This window comes from Euwallacea fornicatus, chromosome 26 (genome assembly GCF_040115645.1).
Source record: "Euwallacea fornicatus isolate EFF26 chromosome 26, ASM4011564v1, whole genome shotgun sequence".
NCBI lineage: Eukaryota > Metazoa > Arthropoda > Insecta > Coleoptera > Curculionidae > Euwallacea > Euwallacea fornicatus.
Window position 1 is genome coordinate 2,889,827 of NC_089566.1, and position 19,898 is coordinate 2,909,724.

General features: G+C 32.3%; 3 protein-coding genes across 7 annotated transcripts in view; 1 reads left to right on the forward strand and 2 right to left on the reverse strand.

Moving 5' to 3' along the window:
* LOC136347069 (protein qui-1) overlaps positions 1-11,950 on the forward strand; it is a 124,381-nt gene extending 112,431 nt beyond the window's left edge. For both annotated transcript variants that reach the window (XM_066296714.1, XM_066296715.1), the window contains exons 24-28: positions 14-241; positions 299-498; positions 707-811; positions 6,119-6,195; positions 11,621-11,950. In XM_066296714.1, the coding sequence (XP_066152811.1) occupies positions 14-241; positions 299-498; positions 707-811; positions 6,119-6,195; positions 11,621-11,723 (713 nt within the window). In that variant the 3' untranslated portion in view covers positions 11,724-11,950. The remainder of the gene's footprint in view (positions 1-13; positions 242-298; positions 499-706; positions 812-6,118; positions 6,196-11,620) is intronic.
* Positions 11,951-12,396: 446 nt separating this feature from the next.
* Positions 12,397-14,668, reverse strand: eEF1delta (elongation factor 1-delta). 2 transcript variants are annotated; one of them, XM_066296804.1, is made up of 7 exons: positions 14,510-14,668; positions 14,309-14,422; positions 14,066-14,140; positions 13,242-13,326; positions 12,928-13,185; positions 12,628-12,869; positions 12,397-12,552 (listed from the first exon to the last, which is right to left on the reverse strand). In XM_066296804.1, exons 2-7 carry the CDS (start codon positions 14,393-14,395, stop codon positions 12,514-12,516), a joined length of 786 nt encoding a protein of 261 aa, XP_066152901.1. In that variant the 5' UTR covers positions 14,396-14,422; positions 14,510-14,668; the 3' UTR covers positions 12,397-12,513. The 2 variants fall into 2 exon arrangements, with proteins under 2 accessions (XP_066152901.1, XP_066152902.1); XM_066296805.1 differs by lacking the exon at positions 14,066-14,140.
* Positions 14,669-15,525: 857 nt separating this feature from the next.
* LOC136347099 (uncharacterized) lies at positions 15,526-19,891 on the reverse strand. Of its 3 annotated transcripts, none has more exons than XM_066296786.1 (7): positions 19,003-19,891; positions 18,780-18,949; positions 18,583-18,697; positions 17,639-17,788; positions 17,476-17,588; positions 17,195-17,415; positions 15,526-17,133 (listed from the first exon to the last, which is right to left on the reverse strand). In XM_066296786.1, the coding sequence occupies exons 1-7, from the start codon at positions 19,391-19,393 to the stop codon at positions 17,124-17,126; spliced, it is 1,170 nt and encodes a 389-aa protein (XP_066152883.1). In that variant the 5' UTR covers positions 19,394-19,891; the 3' UTR covers positions 15,526-17,123. The 3 variants fall into 3 exon arrangements, with proteins under 3 accessions (XP_066152883.1, XP_066152882.1, XP_066152884.1); XM_066296785.1 differs by having other exon boundaries at positions 15,526-17,145; XM_066296787.1 differs by having other exon boundaries at positions 15,526-17,415.
* Positions 19,892-19,898: the final 7 nt, after the last annotated feature.

Sequence of the window (19,898 nt, forward strand, 5' to 3'; positions counted from 1 at the left end):
TCTATTCATATAGGTGCGGACGACAAAAGTATTATAATCTGGGACACAAAGCAGGGTTTACAATTGACTTCTCTACAACTCCATTATCCGATAGTCGGGGTGGAACCCACTTCCGACTTTTCCAGGATAGCTGTTCTCTTGAAAGACACCCAATATAGTCCCATTATTTGCTTGCATAATACTCCGGCCAAGTATGTTAAATTGCCGACTTATTGTGCTCCCGATAAGGATGTTATCGAAAGTAAGCCTTTGCTGCCTTCCCTTTCTGCATTTGAGGGAGTAACAACTCGATTTTAAGATCCCAAACCTGCCCCGAAGCGCCAAATGAAAAGACTGCTTAAGAAAGAAGTGTCATTGGACACGTACACGTGGCAAAAAAAGTACGCTCATCTCACCTCGAATTTGGTGATTCCCTCAATAGACGAGAGGTTTAAGAGACGTTTCTCTGTGTCAGCGAGCATGGAGGAAATATCGAAAATACCTCAAAACGAACAAAAGGTGAGTTCGGATTTGCAATGGGCGCGCAAAGAGACGGATATTTGCCGTCGCCTTGCGAATTCGGTAAAAAGAAGTATTTACCTATTACCTGATTTTTAAGTACTATACAGGATTGCTTGGCTTAACATACGGCATAGTCATTTCACGCCCGATTGGGTGATTTAATAATCTCGAAATACGAGCTCTTACTGAAAATCGATCGTGATAGGGAATGGGTTCCAAACAAGCATCCCTGGCTCAATCTCAACATTTCGACCAACTGGAAGCGCTCTGGAACAAGAGGTCCCCTCCTAACCGCAGAAAACTTCATCAGGTAAATATACTTGGTGTGTGTGTGTGTGCGTGTGCGTGTGCGTGTTATCGAGGTGTTCAGCAATTGTCTATCCCTAAATCGTGCCCTCGAACCATTTTGAGCTGTCGACATCTTCAAATAGGTGAAAGAATGACATGCACAAAGTCCCCGAAATTACCGTAACGCCTGAGCAAATCTTCCTCGACCGACAATAGAGTGTTTTAGGCAAATTTGCGTTTATCCAATGATGCTTCGTCTTGCCACTACAGCACGGCGAGGTTCGCAGATTGATGTCATTTGTTAGAAACAATTACTATGGGCTTTTACCGATATTCACTAATTTTGAAACTAAGAGTTACTACACAGCGCTCGTAAAAGCGTATTGCGACACCGTCGTAACTTTCGCGAAACTGATATTAGAAAAGAACAACCCTTAAGCACGAATAATTCTATTTTAAAAAGGGCATTTAATGCATTGTTTTCGATGTTCACATGCTTCGCCTCTATTCAGCTGCATCTACCAACTTTGTTTTCAAATTGCAAAGGTACCCATTGTAGAATATCAAATGAGAGGTAATTCAATAACGGATACAACGGTATACTCGGAACTAAAATTAAATCTGCAGTTTCGTTAATAAAAAATAAAATTATTAGATTCAAAATAAAGTAACTTAGCATTACATCAAACAAAATTGAAATTCCTACAATAAATGCTCAAATTGGGCTCCTGTAACAATTTGGCAACGACTCGGTCGTTCCTCGAACTCTTTCATGCAATTATCCAGTGTTGCTTCTCTTATTCATTCTAATTCTGTTTAAATTCTAAGACGTCTATCTAAATTTTGTAGTCTATTTTTGTAAACAGAACCTTTTACGTGACCCCACAAAAAAATTAAGGGGAATTAGATCTGGGAAATGTGGTGGCCATTTCATTGCCTCTCTTCTACCGAGTAGGCTCCTTGGGAAAATCTCATTAAGATACTCTTCGACTGTCACGGTATAAGGTGGTTGTGCATTGTCGTGTTGAACTGCTTGCTCCCCGTTTTTCTTCCGGTAAAATTGCTGCGATTGAGGAAACTATTTCGTTTTGCAACAAGTGCAAGTATGACGCATCGTTCAACATCTCCTCGCGTGAAAAATGGACCGATAAACTGATGGCTGATTGTACCCATCCACACATTGATTTTTTGCGGATATCATGAACGCAGAGCCTGTGTTCAATGAGGATTCTCTGTAGACCAATAGCAACAGTTATGTCGATGAATAGGTCCATTTAAGCAACACGTTGCTTCGTCCCAAAAATATAAAAATTTAGAAAAGAACCTATTATCTTTAATGCCTTTTTCTTGCATCAATTCGGAAAATTCCATGAAAATCCTGCGATCAAAATCTTCACGCATGAACTCTTGGATAATGGAAATTTTGTACGGATAGAATTTTTGTTATTTTAAATAAGACTTAATAAAATTTAATAAAAGACCGTCTAGAGCTTTATCGGTGCAAGCTACTGTCTGATGTCTTCCACATTTTCGAGTAGCTTTCACACTTCGAGTTCGTTGGAATTTTTGATTAATCCGGCAAATACCGTTATTAAACCATTACTAAACCGACACTTATGTCAGGAGGTCGATCTGGATACTTCTCATTAGAAATGAAACGCACCTCTTCGGAAGTTCTTTTGTAATCTTCGGACCAAGAAAAGGTTAACTTTTCAATTATTTTTTCTCAGATAAAAAAAATATATTTTTTTTAAATTCTGACTGTGGTAGATGCCTAACAACTAAGTTCGACCACTAATGAATTCCATGACAACCAAAATGCTTTGTATTTAAAAATTTTTTCCCATTGAAGGCAATTTCGAATTTGTACGTCTTATCGTCGTGTTTTTACTCTCGTTTTGAATTGAAACCAATATAGATTGTCTATCTAGGAAGCAAAGATTAAAAGTTAAAATCTTTTTAGGATATAGAGTTTGTTCATTTTTTTCTTTTAAGAAACTGTATATCCAATTTCAGTCCTGAGTATCTCGTTGTATCCCCGATTGAATTACCTTTCAATTGATGTAATATAATGGGTACCTTTCCATTTGAAAATAAAAAGTCAGTAGTGGTAGCTGGATGGGGGAGAAAAATTTTATTTGAAAATAATGTATTAAGTGATTTAAAAAAAAATAAAATTATACGTGTTCGTGTATTTTTCCTTAAATATCAGGTTTATGGCAGTTATTAACGTGAATTAAGTTTCACGACAAAGAAACTACGTTTTTTAAAAACTGTTTATTAGAATAACTTGAAAATACAGATGATCAAGTCGACAGCGTAACTGCTTGCTCGAAAATTATGAGCAACAGAATGAACGTTAAGCTGCTTTGAGGATAGTTTCATGTGGTTGTTAGAGTCAGTAGAAGGTCCAAACGTCCATGTTGATACGTTCGTCAGATGGACCAATACGGTTTTACATGACTCGCGTTGCAATATTTTTTACAAGCACTGTATAAAATGGCGTGGTTTGACGTAAGCGGCATGTTTTTTTTTTAATGCGGAAAAATATTAAAAATGATGCGTAGTTTACAAATAAAATAGCTTGCATTTTTGTTACGCCCTGTACGAATGACTTTAATTTTTCTCTGCCACTAGCTGACTTTGATCCTACACTTTTTTGCCTCTTATCACATTTTCGCCAGACATACAGTTTCTCTACAAAAAAATTATCTACGGCACCTTGCAATATATCATTGTCGTTTGGTAGGGACGAAGACCCGACAAAAAAAAATTCTAAATGACCACCGACTTAGTTTAATTCTTATACCAAACGTCGAAAACGTCGGATTCACCTAAATACACAAATAAATTCGTATCAAAGAAGCAGTCTGCAGTTTAGGTCCATGATGTCGGGCCGTTTTCACGAACGTATCGTTTCGCGACGACGAATATCGTAAATTGTAAATAATTTTTTGTGGGGAAATTATGTGCGGCGAAAATTTCACTAAATGTTCAAAATAGGGTCAACTAATGGGAAAGAAAAATTTTACACGTACAGGGAGTGGCGAAAATGCTCATTTTCATCTACGCACCACGCAGCATGCTTAATATTTCCACGCATTAAAAAAATATCCCGCTTGAGTCGAAATGCGCCAATATACATATATATATATATATATATATATATATATATATATATATATGTATATATATATATATATATATATATATATATATATATGTATATATATATATATATATATATATATATATATATATATATGTATATATATATATGTATATATATATATATATATATATATATATATATGTATATATATATATATATATATATATATATATATATATAATTATATATATATATATATAATTCTTGGTTCCGAAGCTAGTGAAAAATCAATAAAAGCCTTTAGCAACTATTTCGAAAAAACCGTATTAATTTGGCAACTTTGGCGCCTTGCAGCGGCAAAATTAAACAACATAAGGTATACATACAGTGTGACCCATTTGTTTTGGGGTCAGTTTGTAAAAAGTTTATCGATCGAGCAGTTTAGCCCGGATTTTTTTTTTACTATTATGGAGCTTCACAAACTGCGCATTCTCAGCAAAAGTGGCCCGGTTGATGTGACATTCAAGACCTGCTGTGACAGTTTGTAGGAGCAAAATTTTAACAAAACATATTAGCGATTCTTTAGGAAAATTCTGTGTGCGCCACTGGACCGTGACCACCCCTCGAAACGGGCTTGAGCAATAACGATTTCGTAGAAGAATTAAAGCTGCACCCTCAGTATTTGTTTATTTGCAAAACTTCATAGTGGGCTATGGAGAACAAGTGAAGGGTTTAACTGTCAACAAACGCAAAAAACATCAACATCGATGTCAGAACGTATTTGTGCTCGATGCAAATTAGATTGTTAATCGTGATAATTGTGGCCGATTCGTGGTGTGTGAGTGGAAAATTGTGAATTGTAAGAGGAAAAACAGAAATTGTTCGTCTTGTTGGTGAAAACGTGCGCCCGGCAGCAGAGGGTGCGGCCGAATGCAGAGTTCAACATCAGACGGTTCAGATACACCGGTAAGTCGAAGTAACGAGGCAAAATGGCCGCCGTGTGCTTTTCCTAAATACCAACTAAATTTTGCAATATTTCAACGACAATCCCCGAAATGGTATTAGAATGGCTAGTTTGGACCTTAATGTACCCAGAGAAAGTACAAGGAGATGTCAGTAGGTACCCAGTGTGCATTTTTAATTCTTCTACAAAATCGTTATCACTCAAAATTTTTCGATAAAACTTTGTACGGGCCCGTTTGGAGAGGTGTCGAATTCGGTGGCGTGCCCGGATTTTTTCTCAAAAAATCGCCAATATGATTTATTAAAATTCTGCTCCTAAGAACCGTCACAGTGGGCCTTGGATTTCATGTCAACCGGGACATTTTTGCCGAAAATTTGCAGTTTATCAAGCTCCGCAATTTAAAAAAATCCGGATTAAATCGCACAATCAATAAACTTTTTACAAACTGACCCCAAAACAAACGGGTCACACTGCGTGCCGGTGTAGGTTTGCCTAGAACGGCTTATTTTTGGTCACACCTTGCACCGCCATTTCAAGGACACCCTGTATATCTCGTATCGTTTACAACTTTTAAAACTAAATCCCCCCATTTCATCTTTTATACTGACTAAATTAACTCGAATTTCAGGTTATTCGAAATTGTTGTATTCCGGATAAAAAAAAAAAAATGTGAAACTTTCGCTTGGCGCCTCAACCCCTAATCCTTATCTTCTTATAGGATTAACTTATTTTCCTTTGGTGTGTCTTCCTTCGCCTTTTAAAATATAATAGCTTTTATGTGAAAAGTAACGGAATTGTTTATCCAGAAAATAAAAGCAGTAAGAGAATGCACGTCGAAATTTCGTTCCGTCATTGTCGTGCTGATCCAGCAGGTCGATTTCGCCCTTAAAAATGACGACAATGATGATTTAACCAGATAATGGCTCGCTTAGAAATAGATACAAACTGTCCATTGTTGTAGATGGTCCGAGTTTCAGAGCGAGGCACGAAGTTTCACCTTATTCTGCTATATTTCAGCTTCTCCTGTTGACCTAGAAAACGCGACAATTTTTCAAACCGTAACAAGGGAGCAATGGAAATAAGGCCTTGAGGCAACATAGCCCGTTATATTTTTATATTAAAGAAAATTATGCATTTTTAGACTTAGAATTTGCGCAGTTTCGACGAATGAGTAACTTTTAATTTATTCCTTTCACGACGGCAATATGCGTGGATTCATGGTGATTCTTAAATTTGTTTTTCTATTTTCGCAGTCTCTGTCGAAGCAGTCGTCTTTGGCGGAATCCCAAATTTACTCCTCGGAAGAAGAGCATTTAGATGCAGGACAATCGTAAGTTGCCAACTTGCCCTTTTTAATATAAAATTGCAGTGCAGCTATTCGCAAAGCGGGATATTTTTTATTCAATTCTGCTCATTGCAGAAACTGTATGTAAAAAACACATCTGTTTACACTTCTAAGTCGTTATTTTCGTTATTACCGAATTCTACGGAGGTGAATCATGCGTAGAATAAAATTCACATTTAGGAACATCCTGTAGCTGAGCTATTTTCTCGGGCAACCGTTGAGTTTTTTATGGAGTTATAGATCCATTAATGGGATTACGAGAGAAATACTTATTATTGATTAGTAAAAGGTAATACTGTAAGATCGTTCCATTTCCTGTTCTTCTATCTAGTCACATTTTTATAATACCACTGGAAAACGCCACTTTATGGTTTGCTTAAATACATTTCTCTACTACTTGCTTTAAAACATACTATCGTTGAGTGAGTTAACAACTATAAAGTACGTTTTCTCTCCTCTGTTTCTTACTGGTCCTAGTTGAATAACAGGTTAATAATAAAACACATATGGCTCATTATTTGCTTTGGCGAACTAATCGGCGTCAATGTCATCATCGTCCCTTTATGTTTGCCATGGAAACAAATATCAACTAAAACGTGACGTTGATGTTTTTTTAAATTTAATTTCTGTATATTTTACGTATTTTTCTTGTAATTTTATAAAAATCGGGTTAAATCTGGCAAGGGGAAAAATCGCATACAGGATTAGACATGCAACTCGTTTATTGGAACATTTTTCACTTGTAATTATCGTAGACCGACGAAATTTGGTGTTAGATTAGAACCGACCATTTCGAATCTAAGTGAAATATTTTCGAAATTGTGCCACTTCCGATTCTACCGGAAGTGGCTATTAACTTCGTAAGTTCAATCGGAGCCCCCAAATTGGTTTTCATTTACAGTTTTCTCATAAAATTTTTAGGGTACTTTATGTCTAAAATTTACCATTTCCAAGTTATACCGGATAATTTGAACAACTGCAAGATGCCACGGAAATCGGCAATGTGCGCTAACTGCTGCGAATTTTAAAATCGGCGTTCTGGGGCTCAAAAAGGAGCTATACGACATACCCTGTACATACGGGGTGGTTCTTGATGGATTGTAAAATATAAAAAGACATGTCCTAAATTGCTTACATTTTAATTTACAGGGTGTTGAGCTTACATTTTTTCCTTTCGATTTTCCTTAATTTGTCTTTTAATTTTTAAAGAAATTTAACAGTCATTTTAGCATTGCAAACAAACTGAAATAATGATTGTTTAAACCATAGAAAAGTAACGCTTCGTAAAGTATTTAAACTGTTGTTTCAGTTTATTCACAACGTTAAAATGATTGTTACTGCCAATGTTGAGTTAATTATCGTTAGAAATAACAATTTACAAATTACATTTAGGACATACTTTTTTATTAAGTTTTTATCTTAAAGTAAGTTTATGATGTGCTCATTCCATTTTTTACCGTCTATTAAGAAACGTCCTGCGTAGTATAGTCCTGTTAGTATAGTAAATTACATTTTGATGTATGTCAATTTAACAAGAAGTCTTCTACGACTCACGAAACATTGAAATCCCAATAACTTGTGCATCTTAAATAAATCGCCTTGTACTTTAAAGTATTTCCGAGTCTAGAATTTAATTCTGTATCAAGTATTATTAAGATTTCCTGGACCGATTCTGGACGGTTTTCGAGATAATTAACGTTAACCGAAAACCATTACTTTACCCGATTTGGTCTTAGACCTCACGTAATCAACCACGAAGAAACAATTCATGCATCGTTGCAGGAAAGATGGCAAAAATTAGTATCTATTTTGTGCTTTTCACATTGAGACATCCTCAACAAATCTAATAAACAAATTTTGCTTTGATCGAAAATGATCGATTCTAGCCCGAAATCAAATTTCGTTAGACTACGATAGTGGTGCGTCGAACATTTTCCAATGAACCGATCGTGTGACCAACCCTGTATACACCGCAGTTAGGAAATGCTTACGACTCTTACGTCTTGAAGCTCCCCATGCCACGAGCTCCCGGATTTAAATTCGGCTCGCAATATTATATTTCATAAGCTATATAATATATCATTTGTCGAAGTTATGTGCTTATTTACTTTTGGCTAATAAAAGTAAATATCAGAAAAGTTATATACTCTCGATTTAAATATACTCATATAAATCTCTAATTGTTACTGATGTCTACAGTTTATATGTATATTTTTATATTTAAGTTTTTACAAAAAAGTTTTATATAGCTACTTTATAACTATAATATTACTCGCAATTTATAATTGCATTTTCAGCAAGATAGTCCTATTCGACTGTTATCGCTAATAATTATTGTCGAAATGGCCGAGTGCCACTTAAAATGTTTTATGGATAATTCTCATAATGATTTTGCAGTCGCATTAAATATTTATATACAGAACGATTCAGAGTTAAATGTATGTACTCTACTCCGAAGAAAAATTTCCGGCCCTCGATTCGATATCACCACATGAGACGGGGAGTACTAAGGCTAATCATATGGCTTAGAGAGCTTTTCATGCTTTACGAGAAAATGTAGCAATTTCTTACGAAAATTATATCTACGAGGTCGCTAAATTTCCAGGTTCGGTGTTCTACGTGTGTTACGTCACAAATTATATCATCTTTAAGTGCTTTAAAAGGTATGACCAAAAACAAATTTGGCACAAAATTCATATCATTTTTATCTTTTTAACCAATTAGGATTGACTTCACATGTCTGATTTCGATTTTGGTTTCGGATCAAAAAGTTATTCTGCGCCCTGGCAGAAAATGTACATTTAACTCTAAATCACCCTACATAATTAGCTTTATCCTTCCCCTATAATTAGTATAGGTAGCTCTACATGAAAAATTGTCTTTTTTGTATAGTTTCAAATCGCTGATAATAGCATAGTAACAAAATCACCGTATTACTTAGCAAACTCCCTGTTCCTTGCTAATCTTAAGATTATAACGTTTATGTACCTATACGCAGACTTTTCGTTTCTAATATTTTCTTACAACGATATGTCAGCTATTTTCCTCAATTACAAAACTCATCTATTAAGTATGTAATTGCCTTAGAGAAAACACTGTGAAACTGTCTACTTACTTACTTATCTGAAATTCTAAAGTAACTCTAAAACTGTTAAGCAATAAAGTATTGAAAATTATACAACTTAGTAACTGTTTTAGGCAATAAAACTCAACATAAATAATATGTGAAACTCGTTAATATGTGTTATAGATATTAGTGCCATACATACCTAATAAAAGTTTAAACAGCAGTTTAGAGGAACGTGAAATTAAGTTGTTTTTTTATACCTATCCGATCCTTCTTTTTTTTGTTATTTTGTTTCTTTAATGTTTTTTTCCTTCTCTTTTTTTTCTTCACTTTTTTTTATTTTTTGTTCCTTCTTCTTTGTGTCTTCTCTTTTTTTTGTTATTTTGTTTCTTTAATTATTTTTTCTTTCTCTTTTTTTTCTTCACTTTTTTTTATTTTTTGTTCCTTCTTCTTTGTGTCTTCTCTTTTTTTTGTTATTTTGTTTCTTTAATTATTTTTTCTTTCTCTTTTTTTTCTTCACTTTTTTTTATTTTTTGTTCCTTCTTTGTGTCTTCTCTTTTTTTGTTATTTTGTTTCTTTAATTATTTTTTCTTTCTCTTTTTTTTTTCTTCACTTTTTTTTATTTTTTGTTCCTTCTTCTTTGTGTCTTCTCTTTTTTTTGTTATTTTGTTTCTTTAATATTTTTTTCCTTCTCTTTTTTTTCTTCACTTTTTTTTTATTTTTTGTTCCTTCTTCTTTGTGTCTTCTCTTTTTTTTGTTATTTTGTTTCTTTAATTATTTTTTCTTTCTCTTTTTTTTCTTCACTTTTTTTTATTTTTTGTTCCTTCTTCTTTGTGTCTTCTCTTTTTTTTGTTATTTTGTTTCTTTAATATTTTTTTCCTTCTCTTTTTTTTCTTCACTTTTTTTTATTTTTTGTTCCTTCTTCTTTGTGTCTTCTCTTTTTTTTGTTATTTTGTTTCTTTAATATTTTTTTCCTTCTCTTTTTTTTCTTCATTTTTTTTTATTTTTTGTTCCTTCTTCTTTGTGTCTTCTCTTTTTTTTGTTATTTTGTTTCTTTAATATTTTTTTCCTTCTCTTTTTTTTCTTCACTTTTTTTTATTTTTTGTTCCTTCTTCTTTGTGTCTTCTCTTTTTTTTGTTATTTTGTTTCTTTAATATTTTTTTCCTTCTCTTTTTTTTCTTCAATTTTTTTTATTTTTTGTTCCTTCTTCTTTGTGTCTTCTCTTTTTTTTGTTATTTTGTTTCTTTAATTATTTTTTCCTTCTCTTTTTTTTCTTCACTTTTTTTTATTTTTTGTTCCTTCTTCTTTGTGTCTTCTCTTTTTTTTGTTATTTTTGTTTCTTTAATATTTTTTTCCTTCTCTTTTTTTTCTTCACTTTTTTTTATTTTTTGTTCCTTCTTCTTTGTGTCTTTTTTTTTTTGTTATTTTTGTTTCTTTAATATTTTTTTCCTTCTCTTTTTTTTCTTCACTTTTTTTTATTTTTTGTTCCTTCTTCTTTGTGTCTTCTCTTTTTTTTGTTATTTTGTTTCTTTAATTATTTTTTCTTTCTCTTTTTTTTCTTCACTTTTTTTTATGTTTTGTTCCTTCTTCTTTGTGTCTTCTCTTTTTTTTGTTATTTTGTTTCTTTAATATTTTTTTCCTTCTCTTTTTTTTCTTCATTTTTTTTTATTTTTTGTTCCTTCTTCTTTGTGTCTTCTCTTTTTTTTGTTATTTTGTTTCTTTAATATTTTTTTCCTTCTCTTTTTTTTCTTCAATTTTTTTTATTTTTTGTTCCTTCTTCTTTGTGTCTTCTCTTTTTTTTGTTATTTTGTTTCTTTAATATTTTTTTCCTTCTCTTTTTTTTCTTCAATTTTTTTTATTTTTTGTTCCTTCTTCTTTGTGTCTTCTCTTTTTTTTGTTATTTTGTTTCTTTAATATTTTTTTCCTTCTCTTTTTTTTCTTCACTTTTTTTTATTTTTTGTTCCTTCTTCTTTGTGTCTTCTCTTTTTTTTGTTATTTTGTTTCTTTAACATTTTTTTCCTTCTCTTTTTTTCTTCACTTTTTTTTATTTTTTGTTCCTTCTTCTTTGTGTCTTCTCTTTTTTTTGTTATTTTGTTTCTTTAATATTTTTTCCTTCTTTTTTTCTTCTCTTTTTATTATTTTATTTCTTTAATATTTTTTCTTTTTTTGTCTTTTTTTCCATTTTTCATATAATGTTGCAACTTATTGCAATATAACTCCCCGTTTAAAGAGTAAGAAGCACCGAAGAAAGTTTTAATTTTTATACTATCAGTGTCCTCTTTTCGCTCCTCGTCTTCAAATTTTCTCATTGCAAAGGCATTTCAAGTTTTATTAATTATTTAGGTACTTACCATACTATGAATATGTTGGTGAAATGGTGAAAGAACTTCAGCGCAAAATGAACCTACGCCTAACAAAGAAATCTAGAGACTCCTTGGGACGTTGAACCAGCTTTTAAATTTTGGAGACTAATCAACAGATGGAGTCACACATAATTTCATAACAAATTGAATGTGAAATGTAATATATGCATAACCTGTTTGCTAAAGTTATTATGTACATGCAGTATGGGAATGTAAGAAGAGCATCCAAAACCTAAATTAAGAAAATATTTGAATTGAAATAATTTTAGCAAACACATATGACACAATTTTTGTAGGTAAAGATTAAAAGTTTTATCAAGTAATTTTGATTTTTCTTATTCGAAAAATACCTTAGTATATACATCATGAAAAATTTTGACTAAAAAGTTGGTTGGATTGAAATTTTAATTTTGGTATATCCACACTTTATCGCGTGTGTACTATGTTGCGAAATACTTTTTAATTGAAATAGATCAAAACCAAAGTTCACACATGAAATTTTTCAGGTAACAATTATTTCAACGTTAAGAATCATTAATTTACATAGTCTCAGTTTATATAAAACTAGACATTTTCACCATCGGAGAATATATTGGTTTATTTCTATTCGTTTCATGTCAGTCAGATTTTCCAAGTTACTTGTTCACTTTCAAAGTCACCGTTGGAAAACTGTGCGGTAAGACGTATTAAAATTAATTAGAATTTGTGATTAACCTCTATGTTGTGTACATTGGAAAATAAATCACAAATGTAATAAAATAATTGAATATGCAACATTTCATTAAAAAAAAAAAACTTTTTTAAAATATCTTTATCAGAAGAATTTCATTTATTCATATGTAAGATATCAGAAAAATATCCTTCTATGGGAATTTAAATTTTGTTGAACGCAGCAATATCCACACTTTGCACCTACAATAAAAATAAAGTTTAATCAGATTATTCACTCTTTTCCAAGAAAAAATAAAAAATAATTTTGACACCTACATAATCTTCAAGTTCCTCAATTTGCTCTGTAAGACAGTCAATAGAAACTTTATCATCTTCTACAACACAGGAGATCTGCAGCTTATGAATTCCATACGCTAAAGGTACCAGCCTAGCAGCACCCCACAATAAGCCATCAATAGTAATCTCTTTAACTTGCTTTTCCATGGCCTTCATGTCAGTTTCATCATCCCATGGCTTAATATCCAGAATAACATTTGACTTGGCAATAAGCGCAGGTTCTATTAAAAATGTTTTAATTAACTACTATCACTAAATTGACAGTTATGGTAAACTTACTCTTGGATTTTTTAGCAGCATATGCAGCAAGTCTTTCTTCTCTAATTTTGGCAGCCTCAGCTGATTCTTCTTCTGAGTCTGACTCAAACAGGTCAATATAATCTTCATCATGCCCAGCAGAATCTGTTTTAATCTGTGGTCGTTGTTTCAAGTTAATTTCATGCACCGGCAGAGTAGGAATAATTGAACTGGCAGATTTTTCCAAATTTCCAACTCTAAGGTCTAGGGATTTCAGTTGGTCCACCACCTCATTTATGGCTAAAGCAAGTAAATTTTAATAATGCAAACTGACATGAGCAAAACAGACACCTCACATTTTTCAAACTCTAATACTTTCTTCACAATGAATTGGAAGGCGCCCTCATCAAAAGTAGTAGCTGGACCACTGGAGATGTCACTCTGGAAGATTTATGTTACTGAAGCTTCTTAGCAATCTCAATTTTATGAACTAACACATTCAATATTATGTAACATTCTGCATGAATAAATCATAGTGAAACATTATTTAAGTAATTAAATTGTGTTGTTTTTTATCTGATTTATTAATAATCTTAATATTATGTTTATAACTGCAGAGAGATTTTGGCAATGATTTTGCTCTACAGTTTCTGAGTAAGTTTAAGTACTTGTGTTTAAGCATTTAATGAAGTATATATAGTGCACATTGTCCAACTATGTCAAAGTCCTAAAGAACAGAAATAGCTAATAATTTGTAGTATACACTTTATAATTAGTATATGACACTTTCGGAGTTTCACACTAGTGCGCGCCAAGTATGAAAATATGACTGATTTTTTCACTGGAAGTGTGCTATTATAATGTTTTGCAATGCATCAGGTTATTGCAAATGGATTTTAAAAGGTTTAAGCTTCGGGCATCCAAGAAGGTTGGCATACTTTTCAGATACCCGAACTGTGGTAATTATACAGTACAATGAAAAGGAGATAAAAATTTCTAAATTGAGTAGAGACTAAAATTTTTCAAAAGCAAATGATCAGTAGTGTACTAACTAAATTTAAGGAGAGTAAAATGGTATATGACCCTCTTGCATATACCTGTATTTAAGGATTTCAAGATTTAGCTCTATGTGTATTAAACACTCTATACATCTACTACTGAAATATGAATGGTTACTCACAGAGAATGTGTCCCTACTATCGATTAACTTCTGTCGTGCTTTGGCAACTTCTTCAGCTAATGGTGTTAACGAGGCCTACACCAAAAACGATACATAAACGATTTCATAAGGGCTCAGTTGAGCGTAAAATTATTTCTAGTCGAAGGGGTTACTCTAAACACAATACAACAAATCAAACACACACATAAAACACCACTTACGATGAGATGTTATAAAAATGGCTATTTACAAAATTTTGCTCACTTTAGATGCCTCCTCGTAATAACGACTTTCAGCGTCGTCATAGACCTTTTTACTAATCCATACGCCTGCAGTTTGAAGGTACTTCATTTTAGGTATATTGATAGTGGAGTGCTCCTGGAAAGAAAAAACGTAATAAGACCAGTTAATGTCTCTTCAATCATAAGATTCACAAATAATGACTAAAAAACTGTTATAACTTACCTAAATATTAATTACGATAAACTTTTTTTCTCTGTGTTTTTACGTCAGAAACGGTCAGATAGATCAGGTTAGTTTAACCTAACGTGCGTAACCTGCAGTTGAAACGTTGGAAAGGAAAGAATGGTAGAAAATTCATTCGATTTTTAAAGCAAATGTGGCCACCTGGTTATAGTGACAGCTGTCAACTACGTAAATGGTAGCGAATTTGGACTAGTATAGATGGAAAGGCCATAAATATATATTGAAACAATGGCCAGAAATGACCAAATATGCAAATAATACGATTTATAATACAAAAATTTGAGTATCAATAGTCGTCGTCAGTTATTAAGTTAAGAGGTTTTATTGACAGAAATTTGAAGAATATCACTTTTAAAAATTAACAAAAGCAAAAGCAAAACAATCTGGTCGCACTATTAGCAACGTTGTCAGATTTCAATTTTATAATTTTTTTTTTTTTTTTTTGTAAGACATCTCGTTCAAAATATAAACAAATCAAAATTCCTTAACAAAATATTTAAAATGAGCGGAACTCCTCCAAAAAAAGGTATTAACTTATCAAACAAATCTATGAAATTGTTATCATACGTCAACTTTAGACTATCCCCAAGGGTGGAATGATCCCCCAATGCTCAACTACAGCCCCACGAATCCACCACCTAAATCAAGAATAGGTAATAAACGAGTAGCGTTCCCAATTGGAGCCTCCTCGTCTAATCAAAATACTAGAAACCATTCTGAAGTGCAAGGAATACCACCTTTGCCCGATTCCATTGGAGATCCATGTGTCCAAGAACTATATGTAAAAGCAAATATGAATTTCATTCAATTACTGGAACAAGTGGATAGTCTCAATACTCAAAATCAGATCACGCAAATGCTGTCTGAATGGCAGGCTGGGAAATTATCAGCAGTTTCTCAGAATTTATTAACTGACTTATCTAGTTATATTATAGAAGGTAACACCTGTGGTGTTAATGAAGTTCAATTAAAGCTTGCAATGCAAACTGAACCATTTGTTAAAAATTATATTCAGGCATTGAGTTATTTAGCCAGTAAAATTAAAACATAAATCAGAAACTATACGGCTTAGATAGGTATTTAAATATTTTGATCATATAGTATTGTCACTGAAAGAATTCTACATGGGAAGTACTACAAGGGAATTCTCACTATTATAAATAATATTTTTGTTGTGTATATAATGTGTTTTATTAATTTATTACTGATACAATTCCTACATTTGGTGCATATTTTTTATTTTCTGTAAATGCTGGCATAACATTTTGATAAAATATATAATTGTGTATAAAACCTGGAATATCTATTTACTAAAATTTACATTGAGATTGAACAATTATTTTTTGTGTAAATCCTTATAGCCCTATTAAACACGTTCAATGATAATTGACAAAAGTAGTTTTGAAAAATTACTTGTGTAAGCGAATATATTGGGCACTCCCTAATATATGTGAAGAAACTTAAGAAGAAATAGTTCAGCAAAAACTTGAGGCAGTCATATAAACTTATGTTGAAAAGTGCCCTACTCCTGAGTTACATCCATTCAAAGGCCGGATTTTATAACTGAGTTTTAGTTACTTTTACAATATGCATTAATAAAACGTATGTAATATGCACTTTAGTTTATTAGCCTTGCAAATGGCAGTTATGGAAAAGCAAGTGTATTTATGCCGAAAGATATCCTAACGACAGAATCTCGTACCATTGAATATTAAGTCGTCGTCACTTACTATAAGTGAAAGCTTCAAAATGTAGACCTATATGAGTACATTGTCTGTATCCCTTGTTTAATTTTCTTTTGTACAATTTGTAAAAATAGTTATGATGCACAGGTTTCAATCCCACCACATGAAAAGGATTAAATTAGAAGGGAGGCACTTTTTGAAATTTATATGCATAAGTACCCTTAATGTTCGTCGAAATATCACCTCTTAGGATTCTTCATATATGTTTGAGAACGCATTGTATTTACATCTATTAATTAAACTATCAAACAATATTAAACACATTACTATCACCTTTTTAGTTCGATTATTTGCATGGAATTTAGTACAAAATTATTGTCCATAAATAAATAGCGTAAAGTGATTTTGTTTAGCTATCTGCATTTTTTATCAATTACTGAAAGATATCTACCCTCAAAATTCATAACATTTTCACATGAATACCCATATACAGGGTGCTATGCATACACGTTACAAAAACCTATATGAAATTATTTGTGATAGTAATGAATGATGAAATAATAAAACGTTAATTAAGTTGTTGATTCTTAAAAGCAAGCCAAGAATTTTTTTGCACAAGATAATGCAAATACGTGAAATCTGAGAGTTACAATTAATTTGATTACCCTTAAATATTCTCAAGTATGATACACATATTGCTTATGATATACTATTACTAAGGGTTACTCATTGTAATTAGCAAATTTCCTTATTAAGTAGTAGGCATTGTAGGCTTGTCAATATCACATAGTATTTAGAATTTCTTTTAAGAAGGTGCACTTATGTAAAGAAATAAGCCTATTCGGTGGAGTTATCGCGATGTATATACAATACTACAAAATTTCTCACTTCACATTAGGCAACCTTGTTTACCATTCTCTAAAATTGTTACTGAATTAAAGATAGATATGCTTCATTATGTCAAAAGTGTCACATTTACACCATAACACTTCTTCTATTGGTTTTGTGATCAGGTGCATATTGTTCTAGATCATCAGGTTGTGTATTTAATGCTGAATAATCTACAGGGAATAAAGCTGAAGATTTTTCATGTGGTGGTGTACCTAGTATGTAGTGCCCAGAACCATTGGGATATCTCCCTAAAAGATAATTAGAAAAGCACAGTCTGTATGATCTAAAATGAAGAGGATGGTCCCCACTCTGAAAATGTTATTATTTATGTTATTTACTAGCTGTGACTGACACAATAATATTTCTTACAGATGTCATTGCTTGATATGCCAGGTCTAAAATCTCTCCTACTTTTGCTACATCTAGGCAAAGTACTGAAGAGTAAAAATTGCTAAGCTCTTCTCTAGTTATTATCCCTGTTCCTGAATAAATAGTTTAATAAGAAGAAATTGCAAATGTTATAAATATATACCTCCTCTGTTTATCACTTGAAACAGAACTTTGACAAAGAACTGAAGCCAAATAGGAAAATCAGTCAGATTTTTAGAGCCTTCAAGTAATTCTGCCCATTTATTGAGCCACCCTTCATTATTAATATAGACAACATTGTTCACCTCAAAACCTACGAAGTATTTCTATTTTATTTTTGTCTAACAGCAAAAAACTCAGAAAAATATAAGTATAGAGAGTAGTTTTATATTAGGGATGCCGTAGATATCGGATTGTTATTGTACTTTTTTATAAATTGGATCAGCCCAAAGTACATGTCTTTTTTTCTCTTTATATATATGTATGTATATTGCCCTGCTAACTAAAATATTGTACTGTTTTAGATACCAAGAAAAAAACAATAAAAAGTATCAAAAGATGATCAATAAAAAATTAAATGACCAAAGGTACAAATCATCTGGTTCAAAATAGAACTTACAGTAACAAAGTGGTACCGTAGTAATAAACTTAGTAATAGTAAAAAATTAAAATGTTATTTAACTTACTGATTATTAACATCTATATCATCATAAATAACTTTTATCTCTGGTTAAGTAATTTTCACATTGCAAAGGCAGGAGATAAAAAATAAATGAGAGATGCTTAAAAAAAATTTTAAAGCAAAGAGAACCTATTGCTTTTATATCATTATCTTTCTCAATACTAAAATGACACCATATTTTAATGGCCATTTTAAATGGTGATCCTTAATCAGTATTATTAAAACCCTACTTGTACTAATTACAATTTTAATAAGGAAAATGTTATTACTTGATCTAAGAAGTCTTGTGTTGTAAAGTTTTCATTTAAGAGATCTTTTTGGGAACTTGGACTTGCCAAATCCAATTGAACTTGGTATCTTGTTTGATTGTATATTAACAATGAGTACCTGTGGCATCTCTATGTTAAACATATGCAAATTCATACCAAATTTGTCATTTGACACCTCAGTCAAAAATGTGGTAATAAAGCCCTTTTCAACTTCTCTCAAAATATTGTACTCTGGAGAATTTTGCGACCAATCAGCAAAATGTCTCAATCTCTTTAAGAATTAATTCCAAGCAGCATGAAAGAATCATTAACTCGAAGTAAGAAAGATCTATTGTACTATTCAAAGCTCTTACCTCAATTAAACATTCAAAATCTTGCTCTGAAATTAAGTTGTCTTGGTCATGGTCCAGTAGACATGCAAAGAAATGTGAAAACTTGCTAATTTGTATAGGGGTCAATATATACAAATTTTCTTTGCCCTGATTTTCAGCTGAGTCAATACTAAACCTGTCCACCCAAGTTGCTTAAAGAGACATTCAGTAGTCTAATGTGCTTGCAAAATTGAGTGATTCTTACTCCAAACGTGAACACTCCATCCACTTTCATGATGGTCATCACTTTTTTCCTCCAAACTTGATTGACTTTTAGTAACATCAGTTTCTATTTCTGGCAGTGTCCTCCATCTCTTTAATAAATCTTTAGTTTTATCTTTGGTCTTATCACAGGCTGATTTCCAATTAGCTATGATTTTATGTGGGACTTTTAAAGATGAATCACCTGGGTAGGAATTGTCAATTTCTTGAGGGGAATCCTTGAACTGTATCCAGGTTTTTTCTTTTTTCAAGCTACTTCCAGAACTAGATTTGTCTAGACTCTTGGTGCTTTTCAGACTTGTTTGAGAGGTACCAAGGTTTAGGCTGTCTTTACTGGTTTTACTTGTGGCTTCATCATGGAAATTGTTCTCCATGTTAAGGTGCTTCAAGAACTAGCTGTTGGTATCCAACATTTTTTCACTTAATTTCAACTTGTAGGTACAACCGGTCAAAATTTTAAAATTTAAGAGAAAATTACGTAAAATTCACGCAATTTGGTATACATAGTACATACCAAACCTGACATAGAAGAGCTGAAGAACATAGGAAATTGATTATTTTTCTGTTTACTCCATCAAGGTTATGTGCTATGTGAATTTGGGCATTCTAATTCCGAACTCCTACCAAAATGGATTAAAACGCGTTTTATTTTTATTTTTATACCCTGCTACCTAAGGGAAATGATGTGGCTTAAGGTGAATGTATACTGAATGGGGATTTATTTTGCGAAATGGTCCCATTCATTTTACAAACCACGACCTAAAGCACAAGTTACAACCTTAATCAAGATCTGTTATTTAAACCAGCACTATTTACCGTTGTCAACTTTTGTCATCTTCAGGCCTCGTCAAGGTCACTAGTAGTTTCTGCTTATATATG